General features: G+C 42.7%; 1 protein-coding gene across 1 annotated transcript in view; it reads right to left on the reverse strand.

Annotated features, from left to right (window-relative positions):
* LOC136863360 (uncharacterized) overlaps positions 1-20888 on the reverse strand; it is a 411613-nt gene that overhangs the window by 49341 nt on the left and 341384 nt on the right. Inside the window, exon 7 of the mRNA XM_067139751.2 lies at positions 9976-10171. Within this exon, the coding sequence (XP_066995852.2) occupies positions 9976-10171 (196 nt within the window). The remainder of the gene's footprint in view (positions 1-9975; positions 10172-20888) is intronic.

Here is a 20888-nt window from a genome sequence, read left to right on the forward strand (position 1 = left end):
ACGTTCCACTTCTTCTCTAAGGATCATTGGCTCAAAGTCTGTTGGGTTCTGGTGACCTGGCATTGGTTGTGGGTCATCAGTGAATAGCCTGATGCAGTATTCTCTCCATACTTTGGCGATGCCTGCTGCATTTATGATGATATCCCCTTGGTCATCTTTAATAATATGAGTCTTAGGCATAAAATTTCATTCTAAGTATTTCACCTCGTCGTACAGTTCTGCGCTGTGATTTTTGGTCGAATGTGCCTCTGGTTCTGCCCACACATTTTCTTAATGTGTTCCTTCTTGTCTCTTCTACAAGCGTGTTTGATATCATTGTTCATTTTTTCATTAGTCGTCCTTGTTCTGGATCTGTAACTGTGAGCCGGATGTTAAGTCTCATTTCAACCAGTGCCAAAGTTTCGTCAGTCATCCAGTGTTGTCACTTCACTACGGTGTTCATCTTGGGGGCCTTGCTCGCTGCATCTGTGATCCATTCTTCAATTCTCTCCCAAGCCATGTCACAGTTTCCCTCTACGTCAGGTGGCCCAGTGCTTCGGAGTGTTTCTTGGAAAGTAATATTGGCTTAGAGGCCGTTAACATTTTCGAGTTTATTTTGACGATTGGTTTGCTCAGTTTGATCATAAGGTAGGTCCAGATTAAACGATGATCCGATCCGCATTCGGCACTAGTTTTTGTTTTCACATTACGGAAGGAGGTTCTCCGTCTTTTATCGGCTAGGATGTAATCAATTTGGTTCTTAAAATGCCCATTCGGGGAGGTCCACGTATAGAGACGACGTTTGTGGTGTTTGAACATGATTTTCTTAATGGAAAGACTGTTGTCGGTTGCAAATTGTATTTTTTTTTTTTTTTTTTTTGCTATTTTGCTTTACGTCGCGCCGCACAAACTGTATCAACCGATTGCCTCGCTCATTACGTGCACCCAGGTCATATTGTCCTACAGTTTCTCGAAAGTGGTTGTCCATCGAGGTGGTTCCTACTTTTGCATTGAAATCTCCCAATATGATGGTAATACCTCTTGGTTTAAGTGATGTTATTGTATCTTCCATGTCTGCATAGAAGTCTTCGATCTCTTAGTCGTCTGCAGCGATGGTGGGTAGATATACCTGGATCAGGTGTAGTTTATATGGTTTGGTGTTGAGAGTGTGGGTCAGTATTCCTTCATTGATAGGTCTGTATTCCTCAACATATTGGGATATCCGCTTATCAACAAGAAACGCGACGCCATTCTGACCTGTATCATTTACCCCGGCGATGTATATTACATGGTCATCTGTTTCAAAATGCCTACATCCTTTCCAGTGAGTTTCTGCCAGTCCACAGATGTCGATTTGATGTTTCTTTAGTTCTCTTTCTACAATGCGAAGTTTTCCCGTCTGAAGTAGGTAACCGTCTCACATTCCATGTAGCTATTGCTTTACCTTTGCGAAGTTGGTCTGCATATTGTCGATCAGTAGCAGATTTACCAAGCGAGGCGTGATCGTTCACCTCTGCACGTCCGGTCGCACATTTCACATCGTTCGGCCCGGACCCAAACTGACGCCGATCGCTATTCGGGTCGCGCAGCATACCAATATTCATTTCTTGACTCTGCATGGTGCGCTCATGGGATGATAATCAGGTGGTTTCCCCTTGCCTTCCTGATCCTATGCCGTTGGCCATCCAGTGGCTCTTCCGCCTTTAGGGGCAGCTTCGCACCCCAAGGACAAGAGACTGCTCTGGACGTCTACCTGCTCATCCGCCCTCCGAGGAGGCCGTTGGCACTTGGTAGAGGGGGTCACTCTCGGTAGACGTAGTTTAATGTCATGCCAAGGACAGAATTAATCAGAAGCAATTAAAATCCCGACCCGGCCGGAAATCGAACCCGGGACACTCTGAACCGAAGGCCAGTACGTTGACCATTCAGTCAACGAGTCGCTAATAGTCATACAGTATAACCATTGGATATAAAGATCACAACGCGACCAAGAATGAAATTTGCCAATCACCCCGATCGGAGACAAACTTACCTAACAAAACTGATAACATTTCTTGGAAACGTAAATTTCTGAAATGTATATTACATCCTAATGTTCTTGAAATTTGGAATCGATCAGATGACGGATTTTTAAGAATAAAATTATTAAGACTGACGCATGGTTGAAGCACGTTTAAAATCGTTCCACCTGTGATACAAAAATATTAAAATATAAATTAAAAGTTCGAAATCTTCATGACCAAATCTGAAATGAAACTACTAAAAGTATGGTTTTTTTGGATTTCTTTTAAGCCTATTGGTTATTTCATAAACAACCTCCAAACTCGAGTACACATAATATTTTGGTCGACAGGTAGTTGGCCGTGTTGTAACCAGCGAAGAAACAGTATTACTGCACAGTAGCTGTGGCAATCAGACAAGCAATTCTACCTCTGAGACAGCATTCTCAAGCAAATAAAACTCTAAAGAAAAATGTTATCTTCAGTGTAGAGTGGTATGCAAGTTACCATACACAACAGGGTTTTGAATACTGACGAATGTGTTGTCATCAACCGAGATAGCTCAGCCTGTTACAGCGTTAGCCAATGTGGAGAGCAGTCATAGATATGGCACGGGGAAATGATTCTCTTGTAATCATACTTGATATGGTTTTCTCTGGTTTTCCAATCTCAACTAGATGCAAATATTGGTATCTTTCTCAAGACTCCTTCCAACCCAATCCTAAACAAAAAATTAACTACAAGCTAATACACTAGGACATACAGAGCAGTACAGTAGGCGTAAATGTCTCCTTCTGCATGGAGTGAGCGAGACGTCTAATGAGGATATCTATGGAATGGTCATTGAAACTTTCCGTGATAAACTGAAAGTCGAACTGTCCATGGACTGCATCGATCGCTGTATGCCATCTACACTGCAGATCTCGATCACATGTTTAAGCAAACAGTCAAAGTTTTTCTGTATGCAGATGACGTATGTATCTACGCATCATCGCAGTCTCTTTGGTTAACATGTTTATGGCAAGATGACGCTGCAAGGAAACTCCACACCTGGACATTTCAAACAGGTCTTAATTTATCCCCAACAAAATCCTCTATTATTGTCTTCACTCGAAAGCAACTCCACTCAATATCACCATCTGTACATCTTGGGCCATATTCCTTTCCATTACGGACTTCAGCCAAGCTACTAGGCTTATACCTCGATAGTAAACATACATGGAGAACCCACGTCGAGTACCTGGCAGCTAAAGTGGGCCGAACGTTAAACACAATCAGAGCATTATGTCGAGTATGGTGGGGAGCTGACCCATCTGTCCTATTACTATTATATAGATCGTTAATCCGATCTGTACTAGATTATGGCTGCATCTTTTTTGGCAACGCACCGCAGTATGTTATTCGAAAACTAGATGTCTTACAGTTCCGTGCACTCAGAATATGTCTCGGAGCCATGAATTCAAGTCCTACTAACGCACTACTGGTAGAGGCTAAAGAAATGCCCCTTCAGATACGACGCGATCTGCTTGCCAACAACTTTCTTCTGCAACGCTCACCATAACTAGCCACCCTCTAACATCTAAACTGCGCCACCTCCTTCCACTGTGTGACAGAGGAACAAATAGAAGACTACGGACACCTCTATTGGTCAAAAGTATCAAGAAATTGCAGCACACCATACCCCTTACTCTTCAAGATACATCGCTTCCAGTATTTCGACAGAGGTATGAACTTTCAGTATTTCAACCATCAACATTTCATCTTCCAGATTTTATGATCTGCAATACCAATATCAACGAAAAACGTAACAAATTTCATCAATGTATATAGGGGCAGTTATACTCAAATATACACAGATGGGTCTAAGACCGAAGGAGTCGGATATGCGTACTACTGCCCTGCACTCAACAATTGCAAAATGTTCTCTCTTCCTAACGAAGCTTCAATATTCACCGCTGAAATACTTGCCATTAACTCAGCCGTCACGTACGGCGTCCAGCACTTCAGCAGAATATTAATTCTCACGGACTCCAAGAGTGCACTTCGAAAACTAGAACAACCATGCAGGAACACGCGTTCGAATAAATACATCATGGGCATCCTAAGTAGTATATACCAAGCTAAGGAAAAGGGAAAAGAAGTTCATCTTATGTGGATCAAAAGTCACACTGGAGTTATACACAATGAGGCCGTAGACTAACTGGCAAAGCAGAGCATTACAGAAGGCCAGTTCCAAGCACTACGCCTGCCATACACGGACTTCCAAAGCCACATAAGAAAACAGGCTTTCAAAGAATAGTCAAATAACTGGGCAACAACTCAACTCATCAAAGGCAAGCATTACACCGCTATCCAGAGACACATACCACAGAAACCATGGTTCAATCTACTGTCTCTAACTCGCCGCCATATCACATCAATTATCAGAATGCGACTTGGACATGCATCTTACCCCAGTCATCTGTTCAGATTCAAAGTCACAGACTCCCCCAATTGTCCCTCTGACCCCAATCAAGAAGCAAGCCTCAACCATACAATTTTAGGATGCACTAGATACAAACTATAAGTAACCAATTTATATCAAACGCTTATACAACTCAAAGTTCCACTTCCGTTTCGTCGTTGATCAACAGCTATGACATCCGTATATATCGAGCAATAGCCAAATTTTTAAGTGAAGCCAATTTAACATTGTGATACGTTTGTTCTATAGTCTGTATTTAAAATGTCCTCATCCAACCAAAGTTCCTATACCGTGGCTTTCTATCACCAATTAGTCACAATGCCATGAAGGTCCCATGTTGTAAAGATGTTCCTCTTTGACCTTCCTGTTTTCTAAGTGTACAGAGCTGGCAGCATGGTCTTACGGACCAAATGCCAAAATGTTCATTAAAAAAAACCGTGACGTCAACGGCATGCGCATAATCTTCAGGCTCGTAGCACAACAGCCAGTGTGCTTCCTGCATTGTCAGTAGAAACGAACAACTGTCAGTGTAACGGAGCTTCGATATAAGTCGAATATTTGTAATCAATTGATGACATCAGGTCGAAACAAGTTAAACATTTTGAATTATCCATGAATGCGTGAATATCCATCAGAATTGGGTGTCCACGTGCTCATGTGCTCCTGAGAGCCCACCGCCACTGGTGTCAAACCACTTTTCACCGTCTTTTTTCCATGTGGGTGCGATAATTGTTCCATAGCGTATATATTTGTTTCCCTCGCAATGTGGGAGAAGACGGGTCCGTAAACTCCAAGAATACAGACAACTTCGAAACAGAATTATTTAGATATACAGTCACTCCCATAAATATTCGTCCACGAATCCACGAAAAAGTGATGACAATAACGCACCCATGAGCAAAATGTGAAACCAAATGTGTCCAAGTAATGAAGCTACATTTGGTTGTTTAGGCCGAAGAGGAATCATGGAGCATTGATGTAGGCCTAAAGTACGCTGTAAAAAGAAAGGACATTGCTCACATGGGTGAACTGACACGCCTCAAATATATTCGGTCACCCGGAAAGGCCGGGATTGCCGCTGTGTTCATTGACAGAAACAGGGCGGATAGGGTTGAAAAACGTTCCATTTCAGAAGTGCGGTGCCGTGAGACACGTCGTGCCGAAATCATTTGCTGCAGTGTTGCGGACTGGTATCAAATGCGGAGCAAAAGACAACACAATACCACGTTTGAAGAACGCCAGCTCGTGATATTCCATCATGCTCGAGGTAAATCACATAGAAAGATATCGGAGATGCTTAACATAACCAGAACAACGATTGAAGATATAATAAAACGATTCAGAAATGAAGACAGAATTGATTCAATTCCCCAGACAGACAGACTACGAAGGCTGACAGAACGAGAGGAGCGGTTGTGCTTCAGAATGGGAAACTAAATCCGAAAATTAGTGCTCCGAAACTGGCGGGAGCTGTTTTATAGGAGTGTGGAAAGAAAGTAGGTACTGAAACCGTGCAAAGAATACTGCGAAGGAATGAGTTCTTTCGGAGAAGAGCTAGTAGGAAACCACACATTGGTGCAGTAAATAAAAACAAGCAGCAAGAGTTCGCAAAAACCGACGTACGCAAACCCAGTGCATGGAGGGCGGATGTCTTATTTGCTTATGAGTCAAAGTTCAACGTCTTCGGGCCCGATGGAAAGTAAATTGGTGTGGCGGAAACGTCACGAGGAACTGAGAACAAGCAATTTACAAGCAACGGTAAAACAATGGTGGAGGAACTGCAATGGTGTAGGGATATGTAGCATCGAACGGGGTTGGTGCACTGAGTTTCATTGAAGATACTTTGACAAAAAAATGGTTATTTGGCTATCCTCAAAAACAATTTGCGACAATTTGCGGAACAACTTGCTGCTATTTGTTTTACGTCGCACCGACACACATATGTCTTATGGCGACGATGGGACAGGGAAGATCTAGGAATGGGAAGGAAGTGTCCGTGCCCTTAGTTAAGGCACAGCCCCAGCATTTGCCTGGTGTGAAAATGGGAAACCACGGAAAACCATCTTCAGGGCTGCCGACAGTGGGGTTCGAACCCACTATCTACCGAATACTGGATACTGGCCGCACTTAAGCGACTGCAGCTATCGAGCTCGGTGGAACAACTTGGTATACAGTGTACTTTCAAGTTTTACCAAGATTTCGACCCCAAGCACATGTCGTAACTTGTCAGGGTGTGGCTACTGTACAACTGCCCGAAGGTCTTGAAACTCCACCACAATCACCCGACCTGAACCCCATCGAGAATGTGTGGAGTCGAATGAAGGCAGCTCTGCAATTGCGGCGGCCAGGTTCCTTCAGAGACTTGAAGAGGAGACTGTTACAAGAATGGGCGGCATTAAGCCCTGATTATATCAAGAAAGTTATCGCCAGTATGCCGAATCGACTGGAATAGATCCTAAAACATCAAGGTGGACCTAAAAAGTACTGAATGTGTAACAGTGTTGTGAATTATGCGAGTTTATGTTGCTTTTTGTATAGTGGCCGAATATTTTTGAGGTGTCACTGGAATTATTGCTTTTATTTAATGTACGACAGAGGGCGTATTAATGACTGTCAGAAGAATTTGAATTACATCACAATGTTTGTAGAACGTGTTACTACGTTTTCCTACATGTCTCGTTGTATTATACGTTATCATTATAGTGTAAGAACAACTACCCAATAAAAGTGTGTGAAAAATCAGACTGACCGGATATTTATGGGAGTATCTGTATGTCCCTCAGTTCTCCTGATGTCCGCCTCTGTGGTGTAGTGGTTAGTATGATTAGCTGCCACCCCCGGAGGACCGGGCTCGACTCCTGGCTCTGCCACGAAATTTGAAAAGTGATACGAGGGCTGGAACGGGGTCCACTCAGCCTCGGGAGGTCAAATGAGTAGAGGTGGGTTCAATTCCCACTTCAGCCATCCTGGAAGTGGTTTTCCGTGGTTTCCCACTTCTCCTAACTTAAGGCCAAGGCCGCTTCCAATCTTTCCATCCCCCAACAAGGCCCCTGTTCAGCATAGCAGGTGAGTCCGCCTGGGCGGGGTACTGGTCATTCTCTCCAGTTGTATCCTCCGACCCAATGTCTCACGCTCCAGGACACTGCCCTTGAGGCGGTAGAGGTGCGATCCCTCGCTGTGTCCGAGGGAAAAACCAATCCTGGAGGTTAAACAGATTAAGACGAAGAAGAAGAAGAAGAAGAAGAAGAAGAAGTTCTGATACCCCTGGAAAGCGTGTAAAGTGATGAATAATGAACTGGTTACTCTATTACTAACCCACACCCAAGGGGCAAAAGATCTTTCTAGGTCGACGCCCCGAACAAATAGGATTTAAAAAACCCACACCCAGACACTATTTTCGTTTCGCACGCGGGGCTTTAGGTACGATTTCACTATCACTCGTATCAGATGAAATACCACTTTCACTTCAAATCTCTTCTTCCATATTATCATAATCGTCGATAGATGCAGAGTGGGCCATAAGTGGCCACGGCTGGTCCGTAGTCCAACAGCTCTGCACTCTGACCGGCCAACCGAGCAGAGGAGGGGTTGTCACGGCTCTACCGTGGCTCTACGCTTCTGCATTCGGGAGACCTGACGGCTGGCCCCAACCGTCGGCTGTCCTGAGAATGGTTTTCCGTGGTTTCCCATTCTCCTTCACTAAGGCGAATGCCGGGACAGTTCCTAGTATAGGCCACGGCCACCAACCTACCTCACCTTCTCCTTCACCGTCATAAATCTCCCGGCCTGAGAGACGGTGTCACCGTCAAATAGGCCTGCCTCCACCTTCACGGGAGGAATGAAAACATTTTAGTAGTAGTCGTTATCATGATGGCCCTCACTGTCCTCCGAATCTATAACACTTTCCATTAACTCAGCAATGGTATTACTGTCACTTTCTTGCACTACGCCCGAAACCATGGCTAGGAGAATGACCGACGCTTGATGAAATGTTTGTGCATTCAGAGTGTACAATTAGGCAATAAATTATGGTGGAAGTTCTTAGAAGGACAACTGCAAACAAGCCACATTCCTGTTCTATTCACTGAAGTTAGCAAAAGGGAACACTTGTAGGGGTGATCAAAATATAAGCTAGTACATACAACTCGGCGCGGCGCGTAAATATCTCGTCATTTGACGTTAGCCTGGCCAATACTCGCGTGAATGTCATGTCAGATGAGTCGAATGGGTTGAAATACAAAATTTCGTGTGAATCATCATCATGAAAATATTCCATGCACTGAAACACTTCATTTTCGATCTCAGAGACGTTTATACTTTCCGCTCTCGGAACACTTTTCTTGATTTGTAGGTACAGAGAGATCCAACAAACTATGAACCAAGCGGCGCTCGTTGCCATTTTCGGGTATCGTGGAGTGGCGCAGACAAAACCATACATAGCCATACAACAGTTTCCTCAACTATTTCAAAAAGTTTTTTACTTAACAACATTATAAAAAGAGGTGCTGAAACCGGCCACCGTTGTTGCCAAGACATTACTAGGCACCTCTTTAAAATATTACTCGTCAGTCGCTGTAGTTCACAGCCAGTAGAGCTGATTATTTCCTGACGAATATAATGTTTAAATTCTTCGAGAGTATGCGAGTTTGTCTTCTAAATGGAACGTTTTATTCGCCCCAGAGGTAAAAGTCGTAAGGGTGTAGGTCGGGAGACCGACGAGGCCACAAATTCTCATAATAATAATAATAATAATAATAATAATAATAATAATAATAATAATAATAATAATAATAATAATAATAATAATAATAATAATTGTTTTTACGTCCACTAACAAATTCTCATTAATCACTCTGCTATTCTGAAAAACTCTTCCAGTATCTCTAATCGAAATATCCGCTGTATGAGCTGTGGCAGACTAATTATTTATACTTTCATCCAAACAAGGGCAGACAGCAAGACTTTGAACTCTGCGTGAGCATGGATGCCACGGGATGTGTTCCTTTCGCATTTATATTGACACCTGAAGAACAATCTATGCGAGATGTGTGCGGGAATTTTTTCTCCTTTAATTCCGTAACAAAAATTAAGGTGCATGATATACGTAATGTCAAGATATACGGGAGTAAATTCAGTACTAACAAGTAAGTGTCTTAAAGTGTATACCGGCATTTCCGCACTGTTATCTTTTATGAAAATTGGTGTTGAGCACTCCAACGAGATAACTGCCGAACATACATATATGTAGTTAAGTCGATGTGCAACTATAGAATACTACTAATACTCACTGGACATAAAATTGCATTTTTTGCAATTTGGTAAGGCATTCGACTGGAATGTGTACAGTAGGAACTTGCATCTGTTGTATTTAGTTTGAAAGATATGCAAGGAAAATTGTTAGCATTTCATTGATCTAGGGAAGCAAACTGAACATTAAAAAATCTATGATATAAGAAGATGATTAGTGCTACGTGAAATCTACTTTGCACCTTACACTAAATTTACATAAACTCTTGCTGTAAGACAACATACTGTTCAGCTTCCGGAGGTCCAACGGTAGTTCAAATCGAACACTCTCTCTGGAGAAGACGCGAGGTAATGAGAGCCAGAGATCAGTGTTGGTGGGAGGAAGACTTAGTTCTCTCTTCAATTTCTTCATTTCTTCTCCCATGGGATGGCGACGTTCAGCCTGGCGGGATTTAAGGGCTTCTTCAAGAGCCTTGTGTTTCTGTAATAGAATACATGTCATACCTTATCATTACAGCCCTCGAAATGAACAATACATGCATTAAATATCTGAGTTTTCGTTGTTTACTTTTGAAAGTCTTAGCATGCAGTAATGAACAAGTCCTTGTTCTTATTACAAGATAATTTTGCCTAAATCCTTATTAATGTAGTATCTGTTGTGGTGTTTTCAACATTATTTTCCGTTATTAGGGCTAGTAGTGAGAATTCAGCGAACATGGCATTAGAGAAAGTGTGCTCATAACTTGCAACCTACGACAGTTTTCTCCTAACATTAGCTCCAATGATTGAGAAATACAAATAGCAGTACAGACAACACAGCCTTAGGGTGGGTTTCCAATTGAGATTAACTTGGAGAGTAACTTTCGATATCCGCTCACAGGTTGTTGTCCATTTGAGAGTTAATTTCGGCCCGAATAACTATCGAGAGTACCCGGCGAGTGTCCCGCCAAGATAGCTGTCACGAGCTCTCGTCACAACTTGTCCACTTGTGCACCTGTAGAGAGTGGAGAGTAGTCGAAATGTTATCACACTACTACCGACAAGTTGCAGCAGCTGTGATTATTCTATGTAAGAAAAAAAAATCGACTTTGGTAATTGTCATCTGTCCCGCTACCGCTTTTTCTGTTTCCTATTTTTCTTTCAATTCTTGAGATACCTTAAACAATAGAGAGCACCACATAAGTGGTTAAATTGTATATATGTATTATATTATATACTTGTTATTATAATAATAACCAGGCTACAATCATTACAGTATATTTATTTCCATGCAAAATGATGTGATTATAATAAAATATAAACTAACAATTTACTCTTAATTCACCTTTATTAAACAGACTTAATTTACTTCATTCCTTAAGTTGTGAAGTTTCCTTTGAACTTCAGCTCCGGAACACGAAAACTTCACTCCTATTTCCTCTAAAGTTTTGTGTTTATTCACTCTGTCACGGTAATCGGTACATTTCACAATGGAAATCCACAGCCCGTTTCAAGTCATTTGACCGGGCGAGTTGGCCGTGCGCGTAGAGGCGCGCGGCTGTGAGCTTGCATCCGGGAGATAGTAGGTTCGAATCCCACTATCGGCAGCCCTGAAAATGGTTTTCCGTGGTTTCCCATTTTCACACCAGGCAAATGCTGGGGCTGTACCTTAATTAAGGCCACGGCCGCTTCCTTCCAACTCCTAGGCCTTTCCTATCCCATCGTCGCCATAAGACCTATCTGTGTCGGCGCGACGTAAAGCCCCTAGCAAAAAAAAAAAAAAAGTCATTTGACCGGGTCAGGGATGGAATGAATGAAGCCCTCATCTAGCGGCGAGGATAGGATTTTTTTTTTTTGCTACTTGCTTTACGTCGCACCGACACAGATAGGTCTTATGGCGACGATGGGACAAGGAAGGCCTGGGAGTGGGAAGGAAGCGGCCGGGGCCTTAATTAAGGTACAGCCCCAGCATTTGCCTGGTGTGAAAATGGGAAACCACGGAAAACCATTTTCAGGGCTGCCGACAGTGGGGTTCGAACCTACTATCTCCCGAATACTGAGGATAGGAATTGTGCCGGCTGCCGAAGCCTGTCGCACTCCTCTGGGGCAATGATTAATGAATGACAGATGAAATGAAATGATATTGGAGAGTGTTGCTGGAATGAAATATGACAGGGAAAACCGGAGTACCCGGAGAAAAACCTCACCCGCCTCCGCTTTGTCCAGACAAATCTCACATGGAGTGACCGGAATTTGAACCACGGAACCCAGCGGCGGGAGGTCGGCGCGCTGCCGCCTGAGCCACGGCACAAAATTTCTCGACTTTCATACATTTCAATTAACAGTTTTATTTCTTCCAGTGACCAATATTTTTAGTCATCTTGAAATTGAAAATAGAACCAAGCTCTCGATAGCTTCGCCACAATTCGAACACAGTTCGTATCTGGAGAGCTAATCTCCGAGAGGGCTGGGGAGTACGTGTCGACTAGCGAGCACGTTGAGACAAGTTAACTCTCGGACAGTTGCGAGCGAATTTCCGTTAGTTGCTCTCGGCACTGTGTCCATTGGCGAGTAATTGCTATCGAGAGGTTCTCACCAGTATTTACTCTCAAGTGTACGGGCCCCTTTAGGGTGGGTTTCCATTTGAGATTAACTGGGAGAGTAACTCTCGATATTCGCTCTCAGGTTGTTGTCCATATGAGAGGAAATTTCGGCCGGAATAACTATCGGGAGTACCCGGCGAGTCCCTCGCCAAGATAACTTTCACGAGTTTCGCGTCACACTCTGTCCACTTGTCCACCTGTAGAGAGTGGAGAGTAGTCGATATGTCATCACTCATCACACTACTACAGACAAGTCGCAGTAGCTGTGATTATTATATGTAAAAAATCTAAAGGAAAAAGGTTCTGGGTTAAGCCATGGATTGAAAGGAGAAGTGCTATAGGTGATGGTCATATGCTAATTCGGGAATTACAAATGGAAGACGCACAGGAGTTTCGAAATTTTTGTAGATAGACGATCTCTGGAGTTGAATTTTTTATCGAATATGTGGGACCGGTAATCTTCAAGAAGGACACTAAAATGAGAAAAGCTATATCAGTGCGTGATCGAGTGATGGTTACTCTAAGATTTTTTGCCACAGGTAAGTTTATTTGAATTATTTGCATTTAGAGTAAGATGTACTCTGAAAATGAAAACCTACAACCTGTTTTCCAGTCATTGACCGGGTCAAGGATGTAATGAATGAAGCATATATAGGCTATTATTACGATGGGGTCGCCACTCCCAATGTGATATATTAATGAATGATAGATGCTACGAAATGAGAATGGAGAGTGTTGCTGGAATGACAGATGACAGGGAAAACCGGAGTACCCGGAGAAAAACCTGTCCCGCCTCCGCTTTGTCCAGCACAAATCTCACATGGAATGACCGGGATTTGAACCACGGTATCCAGCGGTGAGAGGCCGACGCGCTGCCGTCTGAGCCACGGAGGCCAGGTGATTCGTTTAGCAGTCTTCAGTATCTTTTCCGTATCCCTGTATGTACGATAGGAAGAATAGTAAAAGAAGTTGCTCCCGCTATCTACAATGCCCTCAAAGGAAAATACTTACAGGTAAAGAAATAACTTATGAAATAATATCCTTATGTAATCTTATTTACTCGTGAATGTAATTACACGAGTTCTGGTAAAGAAAACCGATAATTCAAGGTAAAGAAACCGAAAAATACAATTTAGTCATACTGTACATAAGTTTTTACTTCGTACAGGAAGGAAAGAAATATAGTGTACATAATTTTGCATTACAGATCTGCCAAATGAAAAGTATTAATACAATATCTTGCCGAATTCGACTCAGAAGTCTGTGATAATGCAGGAGGAGATGAGAGAAAATCGTTGTATCATGGTGAAGTGCTGTTGCTGGCACTCACTGAAGAGAATGAACACGTTGCTTCTTCGTCCTCATCTGCCGCACGAACTATGGCTTTTCTTATTTCATTTTTCAACTTCCTTCTAACATACCCATTTCGAAGAGTGCACAGTTCTAAAGCAACATATTCCCCAAATTTGTCGTATTTGTCTGGTGTTCCTTTCGCCAGTACGTCTAATGCAGTTTTTATTGCAATGTCATCTTCTTCCTCACGTTTCCTTTTAGACGACTTCGAAGTTGTTTTCATTCTTACTACATTTAGAGTAGTTTCTTCGTTTTCGAAGGGCTTTAGGGCTTTCCCGAAGTTTCAAAAATTTCTCCATCCTTTGGTATGTCTATGTCAGAATTTGAAGAACTCTCCGCCTAAAATTAAATACCAAATTACCAAATTAAAAACAAATCTAATAAGAAAACAATAAAATCAACTGTTATTGTTTTTTATTATTATTATTACTATTATGTACTTTCATCATAATAATATATCAGTAATGTATTAATACATCTTCCTAGTTATTCGTTGCCTAAGCAAATTATTATTCTATCATTACAGTTTCCACAAAACTCGGATGAATGGCTTAAAATGGAAGAAGATTTTGAAAGACGATGGAATTTCCCTCATTGCCTGGGAGCCTTGGAGGGGAAGCATGTAGTTATCCAAGCTCCTAATAACAGTGGGAGCCGTTTTACAACTACAAAGGAACGCACAGTATTGTTTTGTTGGCAATCGCAGATGCTAATTATAAATTTATTTACGCAGACATCGGTTGTAATGGGCGAATTTCTGATGGAGGTGTACTTCCTAACAGCAGTTTGTTCGATAAATTGGAACAAAAGGCACTACCTTTATCCTGTCCTGAACCACTTCCAGGAATAAATATGCCAGTGCCATACTGTCTTGTTGGTGGTGATGCATTTGCAATGAAAACATATGTTTTGAAACCGTATCCCTTTCGTGATCAACTAGCACCCAACCGAATGTTTAATTATCGCCTGGCAAGGGCTCGTAGAACTGTGGAAAACAGTTTCGGGATTTTAGCAAACAGATTTCGAGTACTAAGAAAACCTATGCTCTTGGATCCGAATACAATTAAAGACGTTGTGTCGTCAATATGTGCCCTTCATAATTTCCTACTGAACGAAAATGAGTCAGCCTATTTAGGAAATGGAATGATTGATTCCGAAGATGCGGTAAGTCGAGATGTGAATCTGGACTTTGGCGTGGTGAAGATAATCCTGGAAATACACTTTTTCCACTGGAACGAGGCAAAAGAAATAACTATACAACTTCACAAAGGATGTGAGAGATGAATTCAAAAATTATTTTATGACTACTGAGGGTGAAGTGGACTGGCAGTATAGACACATCGCAACCCACAACAGAGAATAAGAAACTTGCCTTGAAGAGGTAACTTACTAGAACGTGAACTTACCAAATTAGATTGTGTTGAACAAGGAATAAGTCCCGGGATGACGAACTTCAGAGCATTGAAATAAGGTCAACTACCTTGGTAATCTGTCTCGCTAGCGCTTTTTCTGTTTTTCATTTTTTTCCATTCTTGAGATACCTTTAACAATAGAGAACACCACATTATTGATTAACTTAAATATTATATTATAATAATGACCAATTATAATAATGACCAAGCTACAATCATTATAATATATTTATTTTCATGAAAATTGTTGTGATTATAATAAAATATAAACTAACAATTTACTCTTAATTCAAGTTTATTTAAACAGTCTTACCTGATTCCTTAAGTTGTGAAGTTTCCTTTGAACTTCAGCTCCGGAGCACGAAAACGTCACTCCTATTTCCTCTAAAGTTTTATATGTCTTCACTCTGTCACGGTAATCGATACATTTCATATTTCACAACATTTCTCGACTTTCATACATTTCGTTTCCTCCGGTGACAAATTTTTAGCCATCTTGCAATTGAAAATAGAACCAAGCTCTCGATAGCTTCGCCACAATTCGAACACAGTTCGTATCTGGAGAGCTAATCTCCGAGAGGGCCGGGGAGTACGTGTCGACTAGCGAGCACGTTGAGACAATGAGCTCTCGGAGAGTTGCGAGGGAATTTCTGATAGTTGCTCTCGGCACTGTGTCCATTGGCGAGTAACTGCTATCGAGAGGTTCTCGCCAGTATTTACTCTCAAGTGTACGGGCACCTTTACATCGTTATCCACGCACGCACGCACACACACACACGCACACACACACACACACACACACACACACACACACACACACACACACACACACACACGCACACACACATTCGCTTACTCACGGCACATGCTAAGCTTGCCGCTAAACACAACTAAGAATCAAATTTACACCGGATACGAGACGTAAGACTGTCGGTTTCCTACACAAACATGAACCGAGGATCCAGAGGTGGAGTAGTGAGTGAGTTAAAATCACCTCCTTCCCACCATTGCGACGTTCCCAGAACTCACCATTCACTTGAGCACTAATTTTGACGAGTAAAAACATACAAGTTTTATGTAACGTAATATCCGTGGTTTCCCAGTCTGATTTTATGCGAACTCGTCTTTCTAGGGAGAATGGGAGCAGTCCAGAGCAGAAGGCACTGAGACAAAATTTATAAATAGCAATACAGACTCTAGGATTTCCCAGGGGTGCGGTGACGGGACACTAATCAAATCATTAATTACTTTCTTCAGAGGAAACAAGGAGAATTAACATTGTCTAATTTAATTTCTTTCTTTCTTCCTTTCTTATTCTGTTTACCCTCCAGGGTCGGTTTTTCCCTCGGACTCAGCGAGGGATCCCACCTCTAGCGCCTCAAGGGCAGTGTCCTGGAGCTTCAGACTATGGGTCGGGGGAGTCAACTGGGGAGGATGCCCAGTATCTCGCCCAGGCGGCCTCACATGCTATGCTGTACAGGGGCCTTGCGGGAGGGGGGGGGGGATGGGAAGATTGGAACGGATAGACAAGGAAGAGGGAAGGAAGCAGCCGTGGCCTTAAGTTAGGTACCATCCCGGCATTTGCCTGGAGGAGAAGTGGGAAACCACGGAAAACCACTTCTAGGATGGCTGAGGTGGGAATCGAACCCACCTCTACTCAGTTGACCTCCCGAGGCTGAGTTGACCCCGTTCCAGCCCTCGTACCACTTTTCAAATTTCGTGGCGGAGCCGGGAATCCAACCCGCGCCTCCGGGGGTGGCAGCTAATCACACTAACCACTACATCACAGAGGCGGACTCTAATTAAATTTTAAAAGCAAAAATAACGGTTTATTGCATTTAAAAATGGAATGACGAAGTTATGCCAAGAACTGAAATTTTACGTTAATTATAGACTGAAAGGAGGACTCAGCCATTATAACGTGGTAGTATGTGGCCCCGCCACTGCAAGCGATTCTGTCCAACACGTGCTCCAGTAGTTACGGCAAGCTGGGTATAGGAAGGTGCGGGGGACGTTACTGTGCGAGATATTTCAGTCAATAAGTTGAATTTTCTTTGCTTTCAGTTCCTAAACTCAGTCCATTGTGTGTTGTGTACTTAAAGCACGTATCTTATGTGGCTTGATTAAATTAACAGTTCAACATGCCGTACTGTTTTGTGCCTGGCTGTAAGTCTGGGCTATGGTAGATTAGTTAATGATATGCGATTCTTTTCACCACCGAAGGATAGAAATAAATGTGAAAAGTGGGCCAAAGCTATTCCACGAAATGATACTGAGTTAACGCGTAATAGTAGAATTTGTCAAGTTCATTTCTCTGATGATTTGATAGTAAAATCAGATAATTTTATAGTGAATGGTGAAAAAGTGGCTATCTCTCGTGTGAGATGGAAATTACGTCCAGGAGCAGTGCCTCACATTTTCCCTAATTTGCCGAAATACCTTTTTAAGTGAGATTTCCTGCATTTGCATCTGCGTCCCTATAACGCAGGGTTTAAATGTAGGAGGGAATTGCACACCTAAACGGGAGATGATCTTGACCTCGTATGTTAATCAGATGCGTGTGTTAACCCGGAATGTAGAAACAATGAAACAATGAGAGAGTGAAACAATCAGTGGAAACTTCCATTAAGCAAAAAATTGTGGTTCACTACGCCTACCATACACGGACTTCCAAAGCCACATCAAGAAACAGGCTTACGAAGAATGTTCAAATTACTGGGCAACAACTCAACGCATCAAAGGCAAGCATTACGCCGCTATCCAGAGACACATCCCACAGAAACCATGGTTCAGTCTACTATCTCTGACTCGCCGCCATATGACATCAATTATCAGAACGCGACTTGGACATGCATCTTACCCCAGTCATCTGTTCAGACTCAAAGTCATAGACTCCCCAAATTGTCCCTCTGACCCCAATCAAGAAGCAGACCTCCACCATACAATTTTAGGATGCACTAGATACAAACCACAAGTGACCAATTTATATCAAACGCTTATACAACTCAAAGTTCCACTTCCCACTTCCGTGTCGTCGTTGTTCAGCAGGTATGACATCCGTATATATCAAGCAATAGCCAAATTTTTAAGTGAAGCTAATTTAACATTGTGATACGTTTGTTCTGCAGTCTGTAGTTAAACTGTTCTCATCCAACCAAAGTTCCTGTACCGTGGCTTTCCATCACCAATTAGTCACAATGCCATGAACGGTCCCATGTTGTAAAGATGTTGCTCTTTGAATTTCCTGTTTTCTAAATGTACAGAGCTGGCCGCATGGTCTTACGGCCCAAATGCAAAAAAAAAAAAAAAAAAAAAAAAAAAAAAAAAAAAAAAAAAATGTGGTTCAAGATGCAGTAAATATCGGAGACTGGGAAAGAACTCTTCTACTGAGAAGTGTTTAGTGTACCATTTGGCTGGGTACGTTGTCAATCACTCTTCAAATTTATTAAGTGTTCGCCCTGTGTCCATTCTCTACGTGACAATAATCAATGTACATTTTCAGTTCTCACCGTAATAAAAGACTACGGTTCAAGCAATAATGAAGTTTTCTTAACACGCCCTTCGAAAACATATGTGACATTCTTTTCCAGGTCGAGAAAGTAATTAGTGGAAAACTGAACGCAAAATCGATGTGGGGAGAAATATTGTTTTGATTGTATCGATTCCATAGATAACATTTTAGTTGATCCTTCAAGAGCTGGCTTTTGTCTTCAACATGTTGTGGATATAATCCCCAGACATGTTTATCATTATATTAAGTGCCGATTTTTCTTCAGAATGAAAGAAATCCGGCGAGATTTACAATCTCGAACATCCGCCAAAACTTCACGCAAGTTTTCGAAAGTCCAGTAACGAACAAGCTGAGTTGGTATGTAGTTTTGTTTTTAACATTTTCATTCCCCTCCCTGAAGGGGAGGGACGGGCTACCTAGAGGGTAACGCCCTCTTCTCTGGCAAGGAGAGATGGGGGGTTAAGGGAGTTGCACGGGAGGAAGAAGGTGGGTAAAATGGGATTGAGTTATTTGAGGTGGATATGGGAGGGGGCGGCATCTTGGCTAAGGTTGCTTTATTAGGGAATTTATTTATTTTGTTAATTATATTTTATTTCATTATATATTTGTCTTTTTATTATTTTATTTTGTTTATTATATTTTATTTCATTATATATTTGTCTTTTTATTATTAGTATTTTTGGTGAGTCTTAAGGGTGAGCTCTTTCACATAAAGTTTGCATATATTCTGGTGTTAAAAGAAATACATAACATGATTTAAAGAAGTGAGTAATACAGAGTAGGTAGAAGATGATGGATGATCCTTCTGGAGGGCGAAGTGTGATGGCAGATTGCCGACGATGTGATGTGGCTTTCTTCCCCATCGAAGTGCCGTTTGTTGACTGGATGCTTCAATGTACACTGAAGAGGAAAATCAGTGGTAGGGGCGAGGGATGAGCGACAGGGTTCAGACAAGAGTTTCTAAGGAGGTGAAATGGAAATGAGTATTTAGGCGGGAATGTGAAGTCTGAAAGTGAACATTGAGAATTTGGTTTGCAGCAGATTGTAGGTGTGTTAGAACGAGAGGAATGTGGTACGGGTGAATACTGAATAGGGCTATAGTGATGAATCGGATGAAATCCTCGACGGTAGGAGAAGGGAAAAGAGAGCGGCTATGGCCGGTAAGTGAATCAGCTGTGCGAAGAGGTGCAACGAGTTCGGGATTATCAGGAGGAGGGGCGGGACGAGCTTTACATCTGCGGGCGTAGGTTGGGTGTGCTTCTCCACAGGAGTTACATTGTTAGGGCACTTGTAGGTTGGATATTCTTGTAGACAGTGCCCGCACTTTCGATTCGGAGCTAGACACTGGTTGGTGCTGTGAGAGTTGTATGTCAAACATCTTTCGCAGCGAGGAGGTTGCGGTGGGGGTGCACGGGAAGATTCAACTTTGTAATGGCGGCGGTAGATGGACACACCCGAAGGTAGTACTCTGTCGAGATCTGCGGTGGTAGGCAGTAGAATTCGCACCATGTAAGTTGAGCCTGCTGCGTTCCGTATTCGGAAGGCTTTACGAGCTGGGATACCTTCGGAGTGTAATTCATTGATGACTTCCTCCTCGGTGATGGCTGGATCTATACCACGTACAACACAGCTGAAAAAGCTATGTCTAGGAGGTGGCGAAGGAGTCTTGAGCACTGGTTGCGAGGGAAGCTTGAATGGAGCGGCGGAACCCAGTCGGGCTGCTCCGATGGACATAGTGAGTTTTTTGGCTGCGAGGTCTCCATTCAACTCGATGACAACACCGTTTGTGTTTGGCCGTATGTCTGCTATTTCTTCTGGGCGCATATTGAACTGGAGGAGGGTGGAAAGGATGTTGTGAGGGGAGCGGAATTGCTGAGCTGGATTCTCAAGGAGATAGACGTGGGTACCAGTTGGTGAGGTCTGGAGAGAGTGTGAATTGTTGAGAGGACGGCGGGCTCCTGAGACTGGAAATGATTCACTGGGAGGAGGAAGAGGTCGTTCAAGTGCAGTTTCCATGCAGGAGGTTGGAGATTGATCAAGATTAACCTGATGAGTATCTATTGGAGTGACCGCTACGCGCCGGATTTGTTGTGCATCTTCAGGAAGGGTGGTCGGGACGGACCGTTTATACTAAAGGCTGTTGGAGTCCCACGTAGGAGAGGAAGCTCGTGGTAGAAATCTCGCCTGGTAGTTGGGATCTGCGAAGGACATGATGGCAGCATGATAGGCTACGGTGGGGGAGTCGAGAGTGGCAGATGCAACAGAAGTTGTTGATGTAAGGGTGGTGAGGGTGTCGCTGGTGGTGGTGACTGCGTAATTATACATGACGATCCACGTAGA

Source organism: Anabrus simplex, chromosome 2 (assembly GCF_040414725.1).
Source record: "Anabrus simplex isolate iqAnaSimp1 chromosome 2, ASM4041472v1, whole genome shotgun sequence".
Taxonomy (NCBI): domain Eukaryota; kingdom Metazoa; phylum Arthropoda; class Insecta; order Orthoptera; family Tettigoniidae; genus Anabrus; species Anabrus simplex.